Source organism: Vanacampus margaritifer, chromosome 17 (assembly GCF_051991255.1).
Source record: "Vanacampus margaritifer isolate UIUO_Vmar chromosome 17, RoL_Vmar_1.0, whole genome shotgun sequence".
Classification (NCBI taxonomy): Eukaryota; Metazoa; Chordata; class Actinopteri; order Syngnathiformes; family Syngnathidae; genus Vanacampus; species Vanacampus margaritifer.
In genome coordinates, this window is record NC_135448.1 from 14,742,737 (window position 1) to 14,759,029 (window position 16,293).

The 16,293-nt window shown below is 42.1% G+C and overlaps 2 protein-coding genes across 5 annotated transcripts in view; both read left to right on the forward strand.

The window, feature by feature from the left end:
* LOC144036900 (triple functional domain protein-like) overlaps positions 1 to 12,929 on the forward strand; it is a 61,283-nt gene extending 48,354 nt beyond the window's left edge. For 3 of the 4 annotated variants that reach the window (XM_077547851.1, XM_077547853.1, XM_077547852.1), the window contains 25 exons: positions 830 to 937; positions 1,031 to 1,224; positions 1,297 to 1,467; positions 3,499 to 3,594; positions 3,740 to 3,888; positions 3,955 to 4,021; positions 4,100 to 4,203; positions 4,267 to 4,336; positions 4,445 to 4,534; positions 4,612 to 4,704; positions 4,866 to 4,916; positions 4,986 to 5,063; positions 5,145 to 5,336; positions 5,425 to 5,605; positions 5,687 to 5,941; positions 6,025 to 6,491; positions 7,305 to 7,552; positions 7,681 to 7,816; positions 7,890 to 7,917; positions 7,986 to 8,148; positions 8,523 to 8,644; positions 8,730 to 8,808; positions 8,946 to 9,146; positions 9,240 to 9,378; positions 11,029 to 12,929. In XM_077547851.1, coding sequence (XP_077403977.1) covers positions 830 to 937; positions 1,031 to 1,224; positions 1,297 to 1,467; positions 3,499 to 3,594; positions 3,740 to 3,888; positions 3,955 to 4,021; positions 4,100 to 4,203; positions 4,267 to 4,336; positions 4,445 to 4,534; positions 4,612 to 4,704; positions 4,866 to 4,916; positions 4,986 to 5,063; positions 5,145 to 5,336; positions 5,425 to 5,605; positions 5,687 to 5,941; positions 6,025 to 6,491; positions 7,305 to 7,552; positions 7,681 to 7,816; positions 7,890 to 7,917; positions 7,986 to 8,148; positions 8,523 to 8,644; positions 8,730 to 8,808; positions 8,946 to 9,146; positions 9,240 to 9,378; positions 11,029 to 11,583 — 4,037 coding nt within the window. In that variant the 3' untranslated portion in view covers positions 11,584 to 12,929. The remainder of the gene's footprint in view (positions 1 to 829; positions 938 to 1,030; positions 1,225 to 1,296; positions 1,468 to 3,498; positions 3,595 to 3,739; positions 3,889 to 3,954; positions 4,022 to 4,099; positions 4,204 to 4,266; positions 4,337 to 4,444; positions 4,535 to 4,611; positions 4,705 to 4,865; positions 4,917 to 4,985; positions 5,064 to 5,144; positions 5,337 to 5,424; positions 5,606 to 5,686; positions 5,942 to 6,024; positions 6,492 to 7,304; positions 7,553 to 7,680; positions 7,817 to 7,889; positions 7,918 to 7,985; positions 8,149 to 8,522; positions 8,645 to 8,729; positions 8,809 to 8,945; positions 9,147 to 9,239; positions 9,379 to 11,028) is intronic. The other variant, XM_077547855.1, reaches the window with a different exon arrangement.
* Positions 12,930 to 13,959: 1,030 nt separating this feature from the next.
* On the forward strand, positions 13,960 to 16,239 carry rpl14 (ribosomal protein L14). The gene is made up of 6 exons (XM_077548673.1): positions 13,960 to 14,031; positions 15,023 to 15,124; positions 15,202 to 15,296; positions 15,405 to 15,504; positions 15,730 to 15,783; positions 16,115 to 16,239. Exons 1-6 carry the CDS (start codon positions 14,029 to 14,031, stop codon positions 16,193 to 16,195), a joined length of 435 nt encoding a protein of 144 aa, XP_077404799.1. The 5' UTR covers positions 13,960 to 14,028; the 3' UTR covers positions 16,196 to 16,239.
* Positions 16,240 to 16,293: the final 54 nt, after the last annotated feature.

The window sequence follows — 16,293 nt, forward strand, 5'->3', positions numbered from 1 at the left end:
ATTCATTTTGAGTTAATTTAAAGTTCCTTTAATGCCGCACGTTTTTTAACCTACAATTAATGACCGCCCCTTACTGGGAAAGCGTGTACTGCGAGAATTTCAGTCGCAACGCAGCAGATACGTCCACATTTTTTTTTTTTGCAGTAATACATTTAATAAAAATGCAGATATTTGTGGAGACTGGGGTCAAGTTGTATTTTACATTTTTTTCCAAAATATATTTATTGGGGTGTTTTTTTTTATTTATGTGCAGACACAAAAACGGTACAAAAATAAACTTGGCCCATGGGAAAAATAAAATAATGATACTTGCATTTCAAAAAACAAAAATTGCTGTTTCAAAATACAAATGCTCTTTTAACAATAGTAATTTCAAGTCCAACATAGTTAAATAAGGTTCCCAGATCTTCAGAAAATTATCCTCCTTATGTTTCAAACGAGTTACAGGACAGTACATCTTTTTAATTTTAACTACATTTTATGAATTATTATGAAATTATCAATGACTACAAGATGCAGCCATATTTCTATTCGTTTAACATTTGTTGTGACTTTTATGTTAACAAGAGTATGAAAACTTAGAAAAATATATTTTATTGTGCATTTAGATCAGATATAAAATTTGCGATTAAATTAACTATTGAAGTCGCGATTAATTACGATTAAAAAATTTAAACGCCTGACACCCCTAATCATAACAGAAGACATCAGCATGCATCAATATCAAGGTTCAGCTGTACAGCAACTGTAATTAATACATAGTTTAATTAATCGCAGGTGCGTCTACGGTTGAAATAATTTTTAACAAGAAGTTGATATGTAATTACAGACACATTGTCAGTGTGCAGCAATGACTCCATCATGCCAGGATCTTCTGCCACACTTCAGCCTGGTCACGGAATGGGCTCCCATGCTTCACCCGGGCCCAAACGACCAGGTAGAAAAGACGCACAAATAGCGTCAGATTGTATTGTGCGTTAGTCAACATGTTATTGTTATGCAAGCAGAGCTGACGTGACCTGTCTCGTAGGTAACACATTGCGAAAGTGGCTCACCAGCCCCGTGCGGCGGCTGAGCAGCGGCAAGGCGGACGGCCACGTGAAGAAGCTCGCCCACAAGCACAAGAAGAGCCGCGAGGTAAGGAAGAGCGGCGAGATGACAATGGGATCCCAGAAAGACTCGGACGACAGCGCCGCCACGCCTCAGGATGAGACGGTGGAGGAGGTCGGGAGATGCCCGTCGTCTTTTGTTGAGTCCCGATGCATCTCTCAACCTGCCCATTTTGCTGCGTTGCAGAGGGTACGCAACGAAGGGCTGTCGAGCGGCACGTTGTCCAAATCCAGTTCTTCTGGCATGCAGAGCTGCGGTGAGGAGGAAGGCGAGGAGGGTCCCGACTCTGTGCCACTGCCTCCACCTATGGCCATCCAGCAGCATAGCTTGCTACAGCCGGACTCACAGGATGATAAGGTGAAGCCACACGCAGAACAGTCGGGAACAAGACGACAGATGCCAGGAAGGAATGATTAGTGCCCACATGTCCTCACTTATGCTGGGTTTTTGTTAAACACATTTTTCTCCTACCCAGGATTGGGGGGAAAATATATATAGTTTAAAATAAAACTCATTCAGCTATTTGGCCGTTTTAGCCAATCAGAAACTTGGAAAGTATATAATAGCAACATTTGTTTATTGTACACTTGTTGATTGTATGTTTAAGTGATATTTTATCAAATAAAATGCACTTACTATATGTAAGCAAGGTTTGGGGCCTTGTTTAAAAAAAAAGAAACTTTCTGTGGACATTGAGAGGAGAAATTAGATGTTGATCTTCTGAGCTCAGTTCATAAGCTGGTTACTTGTCTTCTATTTAAAAGGGGGGTTACACTCACAGAACACGTCATTATTCATCATATTTTTTAATTTGTCCAGGTTTTAATCTTTTTTCAGACCGAATCTTTTCTGATGGTTTGGGTTTATCTTCCTGTGTTGCATCCTATTCTTTCCTCTCTGACAATTTTTTTTTTTTTTAGGTAGCAGAGAGTCTTTCTTCTGACACTAATTTGTGTTTCTCTTTTGTTTTGTTTCCTGATTGTATTGTTTGCCATAATGTAGCATTACCTTGATTTATGTCCTGTCTTTGCTTTGTCTCAGTTTCCATACCTCTCCATCTGAAAAGCCTCATCTTCCTCCCTCTCTCTTCCCTCACTTTTCCTCTTCCCGTCTCGGCACTCTTCAGCTGTAAATGCTCTTTTCCAATTGCTCCTTTTTGTTTTGGTGCTTTTTCTAACAATGTACTGCCATGAATTAAGTCCCCCTTTTTTTCCCGATGTAAGCTTCTCAAAACTTTTGTCCTTTTGTATTTTTATTTTTTTCGAAACAAAACTCAGTTTCTTAGTGAATGTTCACGCCGGTTCATCTACTTTTTTTTTTTTGTCACACGTTCTGACTTCATGCTTCTTGAACACACAGTTGTAATCAAGCAGATGGAGTCAAGAAGCCTTATGTGCGCCAAAGTGCTAGAAAGTTTTCCTTCAGCCTGTTGAAATGTAACAATACTCCAGCTTTTTCTGCATGCTGAAAAGCTCGAAAGTCTTTAAATGAAAGCAAAGCATAGTTAGTGCTTGAAGTCCAAATATGAGCCAAGCCCAACGCTGAGGTGAAAAGTTTAAAACGTTCCCCCTTGTTGCCATCACCACCCTCCCTCACCCCGCTCGTCCTCATTTCCCTTTTTACCCTCTGTGCGTTTAATCTCATAATTGGCATCTGTATAAATGCTGGCGAGGCCACAAGAGCGCACAGGCTCACCCAGAAAACCTAATTGGGGAAGCACAAGCAGCGCAAGGGTGAGACTCTCCTGAAATGTTTTTTTTTTTTTATATTTGCATCAACATAAAACTCCTCCATCTCCCTTTTTTTGCATTTTAAAGACTTTTCATCACCTCAATAAGCAGTACATATTGAACTCTCTCTTCATTGTTTTTTTTTCCCCCTCACATGATCCCCTTATTTCTTTTGTTTACGCATTTTCACCCTTACACTTTCAGCCTTAACATTTTAGTGGCACATCTTTTCAACTTTTTTTTTTTCTTCTAACAACGTTATAATTTGATTTCAACTTTTATGATTTGAGCATAGCTCAATATTCCAAACTTATGAAATCACTTAACAAATAAGACTGATCTGATCACTCAGTTAAACAACCAAACTTAAATTGATTCACTTCTCTACATTAGGCATTTAAGCTTGCATTCCATTTATAAGCTCCTGGTTCATTCAAGTCCACCTTAAAACACTTGTATCAAACCATTCCTTTGAGGAAGGGCTTTAGGGTCTGTGTTCACCAATATGTCCTTGATAACAATAATGGATTATTGTCCAGATGCAGACATTTTCCCTGCTAATGTTAACTACGTGCATGTCACTGGTGGACACGGACCCTAAAAGAGCAGCTTTGCTGATTATTGTTGCTCATTTTTGTTATTGTTTATATATCCACAGAACTCCTCTCGTCTGTCCGTCCGCCCGTCCAGCTCAGAGACGCCCAGTGCTGCTGAGTTGGTGAGCGCCATCGAGGAGCTGGTCAAAAGCAAGATGGTAGGAAATTTGAGTCGGCTATGTGCCAGCTAGTTTGACCGTGAAAGCCAATTTAGTGTGAAAAGCGGGGTGACAAGAAATGATCTTGAACGCCAACCTCTGCGCCAAATCCAAAAGTTAATCCATATTGACCTCGCTGGTGCAGGCTCTAGAGGATCGTCCCAGCTCGCTGTCAGTTGAACAAGGAGACAGCAGCTCTGCCTCCTTCAACCCCTCAGACAACTCCCTTCTCTCCTCGTCCTCCCCCATGGAAGAGTTGGACGAACGGCGGGCCAGCCTTCTTAAGAAAAGACAGTATGTCACTTTCCATTTTAAATCCTTTTGAAAATCTCTTTTTGAATAATGTGTCTTTTGCTCAAGTAACATTCTACGGGATTTGGTGGAAACAGAGAAGGATTATATCAGAGAACTCAGCCAGGTGGTGGAGGTGAGTGGAGCTTGACTCGCTTGGCGTTAATTGCGCGCGTGTGTAGTCGCTGTTGTAAATGTACACGTGGCTGTTCAGGGTTACATGAGCAGGATGAAGGAGGAGGGCGTCCCGGACGACATGAAGGGCAAAGACAAGATTGTGTTTGGCAACATCCATCAAATCTTTGACTGGCACAAAGAGTAAGTGAGTGATGACTGACAAGATGCTCTGGTCCAAAGCTCACCATCTTCTGGTTTCTTCAGTTTCTTCCTGGGTGAGTTGGAGAAATGTTTGGAGGATGCGGACAGACTGGGACCCCTCTTTCTCAAACAGGTTTGTTGTCAATATAGTTCCACTTCCTGTGTGTGGTCATTTGTTTTTCTACCAGTCATTTACTCATCATGTATTCTTTTTTCTTTCTTTTTTTTTCGTAATGTGTAGGAGCGGAGGCTAAACATGTATGTGGTGTATTGTCAAAACAAGCCCAAGTCCGAGCACATTGTGGCAGAGTACATCGATACTTACTTCGAGGTAATGTAGAAAATACAAATGCAATTGAAACACATGGTGGAGGGCGTCCCCCTCATGGACATTTGTCATCTGCGCAGGACCTGAAGCAGCGACTTGGCCATAGACTGCAAATCACAGACTTGCTCATCAAGCCGGTCCAGAGGATCATGAAGTACCAGCTCTTGCTCAAGGTTGGCGTGCTACTGTACACTGGAGGGCGCCAGAGCGACATGAAATAAATGAATATACCGTCTTCCCCAGCATATTCTTGGATTTATTTTTTCACAGATTTTTATTCGCTGGAAATCTTGCTCATTCGCTCATAGTACTTAACTTTTTTTTGTTTGTTTAGGACTTCCTGAAACACTCTAAAAAGGCAGGGCTAGAGTCTGCTGATTTGGAGGTAAGAAAACAGATTGAACCAATCATTTCCATTTCCAGCAATACCTTGAAACATTTCTGGCTCTTACAGAAAGCAGTAGAGGTCATGTGCATCGTACCGAAAAGGTGCAACGACATGATGAATGTTGGTCGGCTTCAGGGATTTGAAGTAAGAAATAAAAGTGAACGCCGCATGGACGGCTTCTATTTAAAAGGTCAGTTCACGTGACCTACTGACCATCCTCTGTAGGGTAAGATCGTGGCCCAGGGACGCCTTCTGCTACAGGACACCTTCATGGTGACGGACGCTGAGAGCAGCGCTCTCGGCCGGATGAAGGAGAGGAGAGTCTTCCTCTTTGAGCAGCTGCTCATCTTCAGTGAGCCGCTGGACAAGAAGAAAGGTTTCTCCTTGCCCGGCTTCCTGTATAAGAACAGCATCAAAGTAAATGGATTCATGTTTTTTTTTTTTTTGTTTTGTTTTCTCAAGCAGCTTCTGTAATCTGTAATAATTTCTGTATCTGCTGCTCCAGGTTAACAGTTTGGGTCTGGAAGATAATGTGGAGGGCGATCCCTGCAAATTCGTGCTAACTTCCCGCTCGACAAACGGCACCGTGGAGTCGTTTGTGCTGCACTCGTCTCACCCGGGGGTGCGCGAAGTGTGGACCCTTCAGATCGGCCAAATACTGGAGAGCCAACGCAATTTCCTGAATAGTGAGCTGACATGAAGATACTTGGCAAAAAAAAAATGGCAGACGTTAAAGACCGCGTTCTGTCTTTTCTGTCACGTCGTAGCTCTGACCTCCCCAATTGACCATCAGAGGAACCACATTGGGGCCAGTGAGGGGTCTTGTGTGTCCAGCGTGGGCTCACCAGGTGGAAGCAGTAGTGGGCCTAACGCAGCAGGAAGTTCCCCGGCAAGCAGCTCCATCCCTGCAGGGTCCCAAGGTGGCTGCCGGCGACCATCCAGGATCCCCCAGCCCTCTCGCCTACCCCAGCCCCTCCGCCACCACCCTGGGGCCGATCCCGACGGCCCCAACAAGATGACAGGTACGACTTTTTGAATGAGCCGTACAGTCTGTTCGTGTCATCAAACATGCTTGAGGTTTTAGTTGTGCTCACTTATGATCCAGGTCCAAGTCCCCGTCCTGTTCCTCCCCCCACGCTCCCTCCAGGTGGTAGTCCACAGGGCAAGCGCCCCATCCAGAACCTAGAGGACCAAGTACAGACCCCTACGAGCGTTGTCGCTCCTATGGTCCGAGCCACAGTTGCGCCGTTGCCCTCCACCCCCTCACCCAAAACGCGGCCCGGAGCCGTGCCCCCTTTGGTCCCTCCAACTTTTGTCAAGGACGTCCTTCCGCCGCCCCCAGCCAGCCCCAGTCAGAAGTCTGGATTCTGGAGCTCCATGCCGGGCTCTCCGGCGAGCCGCCCCGGCTCGTTCACCTTCCCGGGGGAGGCAGGGGAGAGTCCGGTCCGTCAGAATAATAATCAGAACCCGAATCCGAGCCACAGACACTCCACGCACAGCAAGGACGCTGACCGCATGAGCACCTGCTCGTCCGCCAGCGAGCAGTCCATCCAGTCCACTCAGAGTAACGGGGTAAGACGTCAATCCCGCTTCTGATCCAACTAACATGGAGACCAAGGGAGACCTGCTGTGTCCCGCCGCAGCCAGCACTACTAATCTGTCCACTACTACACATCTCTGCTCTTGAGCACCATCCTCTCTAGCTTTGATCATCTCTGAGGACTATAGCAACTCCTTTACTGGTTCTCGGTTCCTCTGGTGGGCCAAACGCTGAGACTGCCTCTCGATTTCTGACTCCTAACCGCGCTTTACTAACACCTGACCTCGGTCCTTCTCTTGCTGTCAACTGTCCTGCAACTAACCTGACGTTTGTAGGCTGACTGCAAACGGATCCTCACTGAAGCTAACTGACTCTCATCTTTGCCTGGAGCTGCAGAATCAAAGAAAAAGCCTTCCCTTTTCCACCTTTCTTGTACACTTTGCTCTTTAACTCTTCAATGTGTCAAATGTTTCTGTCTTCTAATTCATAATGTGCTAATAAGCATTAGCATTGTTTAAACAGTGGTACTTTGACTTCCTGGTCATTCCGTGACCAAACTAGTCACTCATTTTAGTCACATAGCATCATCACCATCATTTTATTAGGTGTTTTTAAATGAAGAAAAATATCACCAAATTTTATCAAACGTACCGTTCATTCAGTAAATGGCTCAAAGTTGAATAATGGAAAAATAAAAAGTGATGGCTTCTAACTAAAAAAAAAAAAAAAACTTGCCAAGGTACCACACTATTTGTCAATGGCCTTTCCTGATATCAAATGATACGCTTTTAACGACAGAAAATGAATACGTCAAACTGAAGCACCTTTTTTCTTCCCGTTGACAGAGTGAAAGCAGCAGCAGCAGTAGCGTATCCACCATGTTGGTGACCCAGGACTACATGGCGGTGAAGGAGGATGAGATCAGCGTCAGTCAAGGCGAGGTGGTCCAGATTTTGGCCAGCAACCAGCAAAACATGTTCCTGGTGTTCCGAGCGGCAACCGAGCAGGGCCCCGCCGCCGAAGGCTGGATCCCCGGATTCGTCCTTGGTCACACCTCAGCCATGGCACCCGATTGCCCCGAGGCATCAATTAAGTAAGTTGGAATGTATTGATAATGAGGACATATAGTCAATATTGTCACATCAGGACACGTTGAAAGCTATCAGTGAAAACACAACTGATAAAGATGTGACTGTGTGTTTGAAACATTTTCTTTCCCAGTAGGAAGTCTTCTTCCTGGCATACAACCTTGCGCATCCGAAAGAAATCGGAGAAAAAGGAGAAAGAGACAAAGAAAGACATCAAGTTAGAAAATGGTTACAGGAAGTCCAGAGATGGCAGCAAAGTTTCTGTAAAGGTGAGTTCATGTCAGGAAACTCTTCAGCTTCTCTCACAACATCCTCTGACATTCTCGTCTTTGTCATTTCCAGCTTCTAAATCCAAACTACATCTATGATGGTAAGTGTCTCTCGCTGCAGCCATATTGAAGGAATGTTCCCCAAAACCTTTTGCTCCACCGCTTCCAGTTCCACCAGAGTTCCTTGTGCCCCTGAGCGACGTCACGTGCGACAATGGTGAGAGCGTCACCCTGAGGTGTAAGGCGTGCGGTCGACCCCGCGCCACCGTCACCTGGAGGGGACCCAACCAGAGCAACCTCACCAACAACGGCCGTTTCAGCATCACTTACAGGTGCCATAACAGATTATGCCTACTGTGGAGGACCAAAAATGTCAAAATAAGTCAAAGTGAAAATAAAAACGGATATAAAAAAATATCATTCAAAAATTAAATACTAAAAATAAAAACAACATATCTATACATAAATAAAGTGAAAATAAATACAAAAATAAAAACAAATAAAGATAAAAATAAATTCAGTTATTTTTTTAATATTAATATAAAGATAAAAATAAATTCAGTTATTTTTTTAAATATTAATATACATCTATATTTAATTTCACTTTTATTTATTTATTTTAGCTATTTATTATTTTAATTACCGCAAGTCCACTAGATTGTGCAAAATTGGTGCCTTGTGGCTTACTTGAATGCGTTTGTTTCAGTGACACCGGCGAAGCAACACTGCGGATCGTCGGCGTGGCGACGGACGATGACGGCGTGTACACGTGCATCGCCGCCAACGAGCTGGGCAGCGCCACGTCGACGGCAAGCCTCAGAGTGCTCGGTGAGTTCAAGGCGCAGCGGCGACCACGCGCGTTCCACTGTTGCTTACGTGACGCCGTTTTAAACTGCGCGTGCGTGTTTGTCAGCTGTGTCCACCGACGGCTTGCGAGTGAGCTGGAAAGACAACTTTGACTCGCACTACATCGAGGTGGTTGAACTGGGAAGGTAACAAGCGATCCTTGCACGCACGCACACACACTCACCGGACACTTCATTAGGTACACCTAGTGCAGTACATAGTCCTTAAGCTGAATATTGAAGATAAAAGGATGTGAGACTGACCTCATTTTATTGTCCACCAGGGGGCGCTTCTCAGTTGTCAAGCGTTGCGACCACCGGGCCACCAAACGCCCGGTGGCCGTCAAGCAGGTGAACAAGAAGCTGATGAGGCGGGACCACGTCACGCAGGAAGTCAACCTGCTCCACAGGCTCCAACATCCCAACATCGTCAACCTGGTGGACACGTACGAAACCCCCAGCAGCTACGTCTTGGTCCTGGAGATGTGAGTCGAAACACACACGGGAATTATGACGACAGAATGAACCCGTCAATGAGTGTGAGTGTTTTTTTTTTGTTTGTTTTTTTTGGGGGTCAGGGCCGACCAAGGCCGTCTGCTGGACTACATCATCAGCTGGGGCAATCTGACTGAGGAGAAGGTGGCCTGCTACCTCCGAGACCTTTTAGATGCGTTACACTACTTGCACAACAGCAGAATAGCTCACCTGGACGTCAAAGTAAGATTGAGATTTCATTTGGTGTTAACATGGCAGCACTTCAAAATAATGTTTTTTATCCACAGGTTTCCTTTTCAATTTACAAATGCATACCGGCTACGACTAGTGACATAAAATTCTACTAGTTAGCAGAAATGGTTGTCAAGGCCATTCCTAACCTCTGACTTTAAAATTGTATTAGCCAAATCCTTAACTGCATTATTTTCAGAATTTGGGGTGCAAATTTCCTATACAAGCACTATTGATAGCTAGAAATGCCACCCTGTGCAGCCACACTTGGTACACATGCCAAAAACTCACCACTTATTACAGTAGTGGGGGGAAAAAACATTACAAGTGAGACAATTGTTCTACTAATGTCTTACAAGTGCGGACAAAGAGTGTACTAGGATTCCAGGATTATAATAGTTTGGTATTTTTCATTATAGTTATTTCATTTTGACTTTTGTTTTTAAACTTAGTTTTAATTCATTTTTAGAGGAAACTTTAAAGAAATAAAGAGGTCACAATACATAATTTCTGTTATTTTATTTTATTTTTTAAAGCATTTTTGTTTTTATATTTTGCTAACGAAAATTTATACCAAACCCATCTTTCTTCTACAGAAACGTGCTATTTGTGTCATTTTCGGATGCGGATACAGAGATCACACTAATCCAATATTTATACAACTAAAAACTTTCAAATGTAATGAATTCAATAACATGCAAATCTGATTTTCTTTTTAAAGGGAAAGTGAGTAGTGGACTGACACCTGTATATCTTTTTTTTTTTTTTTTCTATGGAGAGCTCAGTATTGTTCATTCGATTTGACATGTCATCATTGCTCTCCTTTTTTATTTTTTATTAAAAAAAAAATTTATATATATATATATTTTTTTGTGTGTGCGAGCGTGTGTGTATTCATTAGTTCACCTAAAACCTATTAAAAAAAATCCCATACTAATAATATAATATAATAATAAATTGCCAAATGCAGAAACATCAATGTAAGTTATCACGATGTAGTGGCTCTCGCTAACAGACAGAATTAAGTAACCAGAATTAGGTTAAAAAATTCTATATACGTAGACCATGTTTCTATAAATTTTGATATTTGGTTTTTATTTGAGGCAGATATTTTTTCCATTAAAATGTGATTTATGAGGAGGTTAGACCATTGGTCGATATTCAGAGTTTGTTTATTTTTCCAGTTAACAAGAATTGTTTTTTTAGCGATAGTAAGGGCTACAAGTGTAGATTGAAATTGTTTATGTGGTAAGTCAATTGTTGTTAGGTCACCTAGCAAACACAAGTTTGGAGAAAAAGGTATCCTACAGTCCAAAATAGCGGAAAGTTTTTCTAAGACTTTAGTCCAGAAATACATAACCGGAGTACATAACCATAAAGCATGAACATAAGTGTCTGTAGTGTTTTGTAAACATTGGAGACAAATGTCGGAGTCTGAGAGTCCCATTTTCTTCATCATATATTGAGTAATGTATGTTCTGTGAATAATTTTATATTGGATAAGTTGTGAATTTGTGTGTTTTGTCATTTTAAATGCGTTTTCACAAACTTGAATCCAATCACAAACTTGAATCCTGTCACCTGTATATCAATGTTTAATTGCTTAAGAGGGCGTTCTATAAGCATCTGGTGTGTTTTCAGCCCGAGAACTTGCTGGTGGTCCACGGTTCCAGCGGCCAGCCGTCAGTCAAACTGACCGACCTGGGTGACGCCGTGCAGCTCGGCGGCGCCCCCTACGTGCACCCGCTGCTGGGCAGCCCCGAATTTGCGTCCCCGGAGCTGGTGCTGGGCGAGCCGGTGTCGCCGACGTCGGACGTGTGGAGCGTGGGCGTGGTGGCGTACGTGCTGCTGAGCGGCGCCTCGCCCTTCCTGGACGAGAGCGCCGAGGAGACGTGTCTCAACATCTGCCGTCTGGACTTCAGCTTCCCCAAGGATTACTTCCACGGCGTCAGCCAGGCGGCGCGCGACTTCGTCCGGTCGCTCCTGAGGACCGACCCCGCCGGGAGGCCGCCGTCGGGGCTGTGCCTGCAGGAGGCGTGGCTGCGGGCGGCCGACGACAACCACGCGTCGACCGAGTGCTGCCTGGACACCTCGCGCCTCGTCTCCTTCATAGACCGCAGGAAGCATCAGACGGACGCGCGGCCCATCGGGGGAGTGCGCGGCTTCATCCAGAGTCGCCTGCAGAATCGGGTCTGAAGTCTGAGCAAGCATCGGGAATGTTTGCTGTGCCAAAAAGAAGCGCTGAGCTCATCCTTCTTCACAAAAAAAAAAAAAAAGATTCACTCAAAAGTCCTTTTGGAGTTCATGGATGCCCTCATCTACTGCTGCTTGCTGCTTTACACTCACATTTTGTAGGTAAACCAACAAAAAAAAAAGAATAATTCAAGAAAAAATATATAGTACTGTATAAGTAATTTATTTTCCTTAGCAAAGGTTCAAAGGCGACTAGCAGAAAGCTTTTCCATAGAAAGTGACGCCATCTTGTGCGTTTTTTTGTTCACTCCAACAAACTTTGGTACATTTCTAGAAAGGACACACGCACGGACTCCGTTTTGAGGACCGTTGTCGGTGAGACGTTCAAATATGCTGTCCAGCGAGACATCCAACAACATAAGACACTGTCAGTGGGACAAAAGTTGTGTTGAAGCCTTACCTTGTCGATACATTACTCACAAACAGTTTGGGATGTCGGGCTTTCCAGTCAATTTCCAGAATGAACCTAAAGTACGTCTCTATGTGATTTTAGGTTCATCCCAAACTTTTTGCAAGTAACGTTTGACGCCATCGCCTGAGGAAAACAAAAAGTGTAAATGCACTCATCATACGTTCTGTTAATCATGTGCAATGTTGCAGCTTTAACGTTTTATGCAACTATTTATGAAGACATCCGTCGTTATGTTTAATAATAAGAATAATGAGTGTAGAACGAAGGTATGTACTTGGTACTGCGAGAACTGCTGGTAGTTGCGTGTCATCAGCTACAATCTTTCGGTTTGATTTTATTTTTTATTTTTTTTGTACTGTCTGTCATGTGTAGTATTGGTACACCAAAGTTGTTAGAATTAAACTTCTTTTTTTTTTTTTTTACTACAAGTTTTATTTTGTAGTGTTTCACACCGTTGGCTATGTGAAATGATTGTTTACATGAGTCAAGAAGCGATGTTTTTAAAAAAAAAAATAGAACAAAATGCAGAAGTGAAGTTGAATTTGAGGAGCTGTTTTGTAAATCATTTTGTTCAGCTTGTTAGTGTACAGAAACTTTTTTTTTTTGTTTCGTCAAATTCCGCAAGCTCAAAAAGTCCTTCTGTGTAACATTTTATTTATTTTTTGGCAAGGTGTGCAAACTTGAACTGGATACCTCAGTTTAGGGTTGTTGTTTTGGTTACCTGTCCACATTTCACTCGTTTCACAAAGTACATGTTTGCTATTTGTTTTTATTTTGTACTTTTGCATGTATATTTCTTTGTACAGATCATATTTTCCTTGTAAATATTCTCATTTTGCCATCAGTTATTTGAAGATTAAACATAATGGACACATGATGAGCCCTGTTTAAGATTGTTTTTGTTTATCATAAACAAGTCATTAACCCCCCCCCCCCTTTTTTTTTAAGTACCGTAAAAATCCTGTGAATATCACACCAGTGTATAATACACTTCAAACCACCCTTTAAAAGCATTTTCTCTGTACTTGTGTATAATACCGACCCTCAATTTACTGGTATTTATTATCAGAGTGAATAATATGAATGAATAAAGACTCAAAACATACCAATAAAGTGTAATGGTTTTTAGCTCTTGGTTAAAAAAAATTATGCAGTTTTTCCATACGGTTAAGCTATTATTATTATTATTATTATTAGATCGGAATTGACATCACAAGTCAAAATGGTGTCAACTCGGTGAAAGGAACTGCTCCAATCATTGAAAAACATTGGAATGGAGCGTTGCAAATTTGATCTGTATTGTGGGGATTATTTTGATTTCGAAATGTGATCAAATGTCGTTTGGCTACTAGAACAATCTGCCTGGTTTGTATGCCAGTCACGGGCAAAAGTGATACAATATGCCGTTTGTTTTCACCGTGTTACGTTACCAGTTGCATTGCGAAAATATCCACAAGAATACGCGGATGTTCCGATCTGTAATCTAAAATTATTACACACGTTTAAATATAGTCTGAAGTTATTGTGTGGACAGTATGCTGTCATGATTCCCGAATGTAATGGAAAAACCAACCCCGCGTGTAAATCTACTCTATATAGAAAAAAATACTGGAAGAACTGCACAAGTGACAGCGAGAGTCGTACACAGTTGCTGTGGTTGAGTTTCCTGTCAAAGTAATAGTGATGCTGCCATCTTGTGTTCTATCTGTGTAGGTGCATGACAATAATACGAAAACATTTATGTAATTAATATAAGACACGCCTGTCAAAATCGAAAGAAATCCACCTAACTTGACTTCAGGATGTCTACAGCAGAAAGTAAATTAAAAGTGCAGCAATTACTAAACATGAGCGTCTAAAACAGATTTTAAGCAACTAGTTTGTTCTTTACGCATTGCGCATGCGCACAAGCTCAACGGAAGTGTCGACTGCTTCCCCGGAAACGGTGTCGTTCTTTCTGCTTACGGGCTGCCATCATGGTAGGTTCGCTGTAGCCGAGTTAGCATTTTCATTACGACGTTTTTTTCTTAAATGTGCGGTTCCCTTACTACAACAATGGTTGTTTGTGAACTGGAAAACACTCGTATATGTTTCATAGAATTGTATAACGCTTTTGTATTCGTTTATTTGACATAATAGTTGCCGGTAAAATGTCGGCTATCAAGCGCGGTACAACGTGGCCCAGACTGTAGACGGGGCCGAAGGCACGCCTGCTAAGCTAACTGGTTTCAATTCAAAAGTAGCGACTAAAACCAACACCACCATATAACATATCATAATAACGCGCTTTTGTAGTAAATTTCACAATCGCGGTATATTTGTGTCATTCGTACCACGTTTTGGGTGTCGTAGTTACAATTGCTAAAAGCGAGTCAGCGATATGCTGTACTTCGTTCGGGTTTTGTTATGAAGGGTTGCTGAAAGTTGAAACTTTTAGTGATACCTTTACACACATTGTCAAATGTATTTTATGTGAATTCATATTAAAATATCCAGTCGCCCCCCCACAACGATCAGTGCTACTGCACAATTGCCACTGACTGGTCATACATGCTACGTTATTTACATTTTGGCCAATTTTGATCTTGAATTATTTTGCCCAAAAATATTTACTCTTATTTTATTACGTGGCTAGTTGCTAGGTTTCATAAACATGGAATCCAAATATTACTGACGAGAAAAATCTGCCATTTATCCTCTTAATCCTTTCAACGAATTATAATGTCGAAAAACAAACTGTTCCTCTTTAAAATAAAAATAGTATGCATAGTTGCCTACTAAAAATCGGATTCTGCAAAATGTTACCTTGTTTTTATGATCTAGTTTCTTGATTTAATTAAATGTAATTAATTATATACATCGCACCATACCTTGTTTTTATGATCTAGTTTCTTGATTTAATTAAATGTAATTAATTATATACATCGCACCATTGTATGTGCATTTATAATTTGATGTGCACTTTATCAGGTGTTCAAGCGCTTCGTCGAGATTGGCCGCGTCGCCTACATCGGTTTCGGGCCTTACGCCGGCAAACTGGTGGCCATTGTCGACGTCATCGACCAAAATAGGGTGAGTGCTCTATGAAAATTTTGTGATTCTTATTTTTATGACTTAAAAAAATTCTGATTGGTTTGTCACATTTGCAGGCTCTTATTGATGGTCCGTGTACGGGTGTGAAGAGGCAGGCCATGCCCTTTAAGTGCATGCAGCTCACAGACTACGTCATCAAAGTACCTCACAGGTGAGAGCAAGTTGTGTGTTTGTGTGTTTTACGTTTTGTCTCGTGAATGAACGCTTGAAAATGCGTCAATGATTTCATGTTCTGTGTTTTGTGTTTGCTGGCTCACAGCGCTCGTCAGAAGTTTGTGAGGAGAGCCTGGGAAAAGGCCGGGGTCAATGAGAAGTGGGCCCAGAGTAGCTGGGCCAAGAAGATCGAGGCAAGAGAGAAGGTAAATTGTTTGTCAAATATGATTTAAATGGTTTGTCTGGGAGTCGCAATCTATTGAGAATTCTGACCAGGCATTAAGAACCTAAAAAAGGACAAAATTAATGAGGTGCGACAGCTATAGTTTAATGTGATGTTTTGGTATGTTGTTTTATCTAAATCCGAAGCTCCTAAGGCATGAGCTGCATATAATTTGACTTTTTTTTTTCTTTTCTTTTCTTTTTTGCAGAGGGCCAAAATGTCTGACTTTGACCGCTACAAGGTGATGCGAGCCAAGAGGATGGTACGTGATCCTGAAAGAATGTCAACTTTTGCCAATTTTGCAAGAACACACTTGAAACCTCCCTAATGCATGTATGATAATGTGGTACGGTGCAATGAAACCACAAGGTTGGACTTTTTGGCTAGAATCGCAAAAGTTATGTTTGGCGACTGCTAAGCTGCAAAGCTTTCGGATTTTGGGCCTGTTTTTCTGCTGCTAGAACTTGGGCTTGAGAAAAAGTGGAAGAAATTATGATCGCCTCTTTTGGGGTGAAATTCATTGTAATTGAGGGGTTTAACCTGCAACAGGGGTTAAAGTATGTATTTGTAATTCCAAACTTTTTTGTGTGCAGAGGAACAAGATCATCAAGCACGAGGTGAAGAAGCTCCAGAAGAAACAGGCGACAACAAACAAGACAAAGAAGTCGAAATAATTGTGTTTTTTTCCCCCTCAAAATAAACATTCAGATTGGTTCTACACCATTGTCTGGTTCGTTTGATGTTATGATTTTACTGGAAATCTTTTCATATG

What these genes read in the sequence shown, in the direction of transcription:
- rpl14 (XM_077548673.1), top strand. An exon ending in ACGTCATCGACCAAAATAGG is followed by an intron (nt 15,125 to 15,201) that starts GTGAGTGCTCTA and finishes TCACATTTGCAG; the next exon opens with GCTCTTATTGATGGTCCGTG. An exon ending in AGATCGAGGCAAGAGAGAAG is followed by an intron (nt 15,505 to 15,729) that starts GTAAATTGTTTG and finishes TCTTTTTTGCAG; the next exon opens with AGGGCCAAAATGTCTGACTT.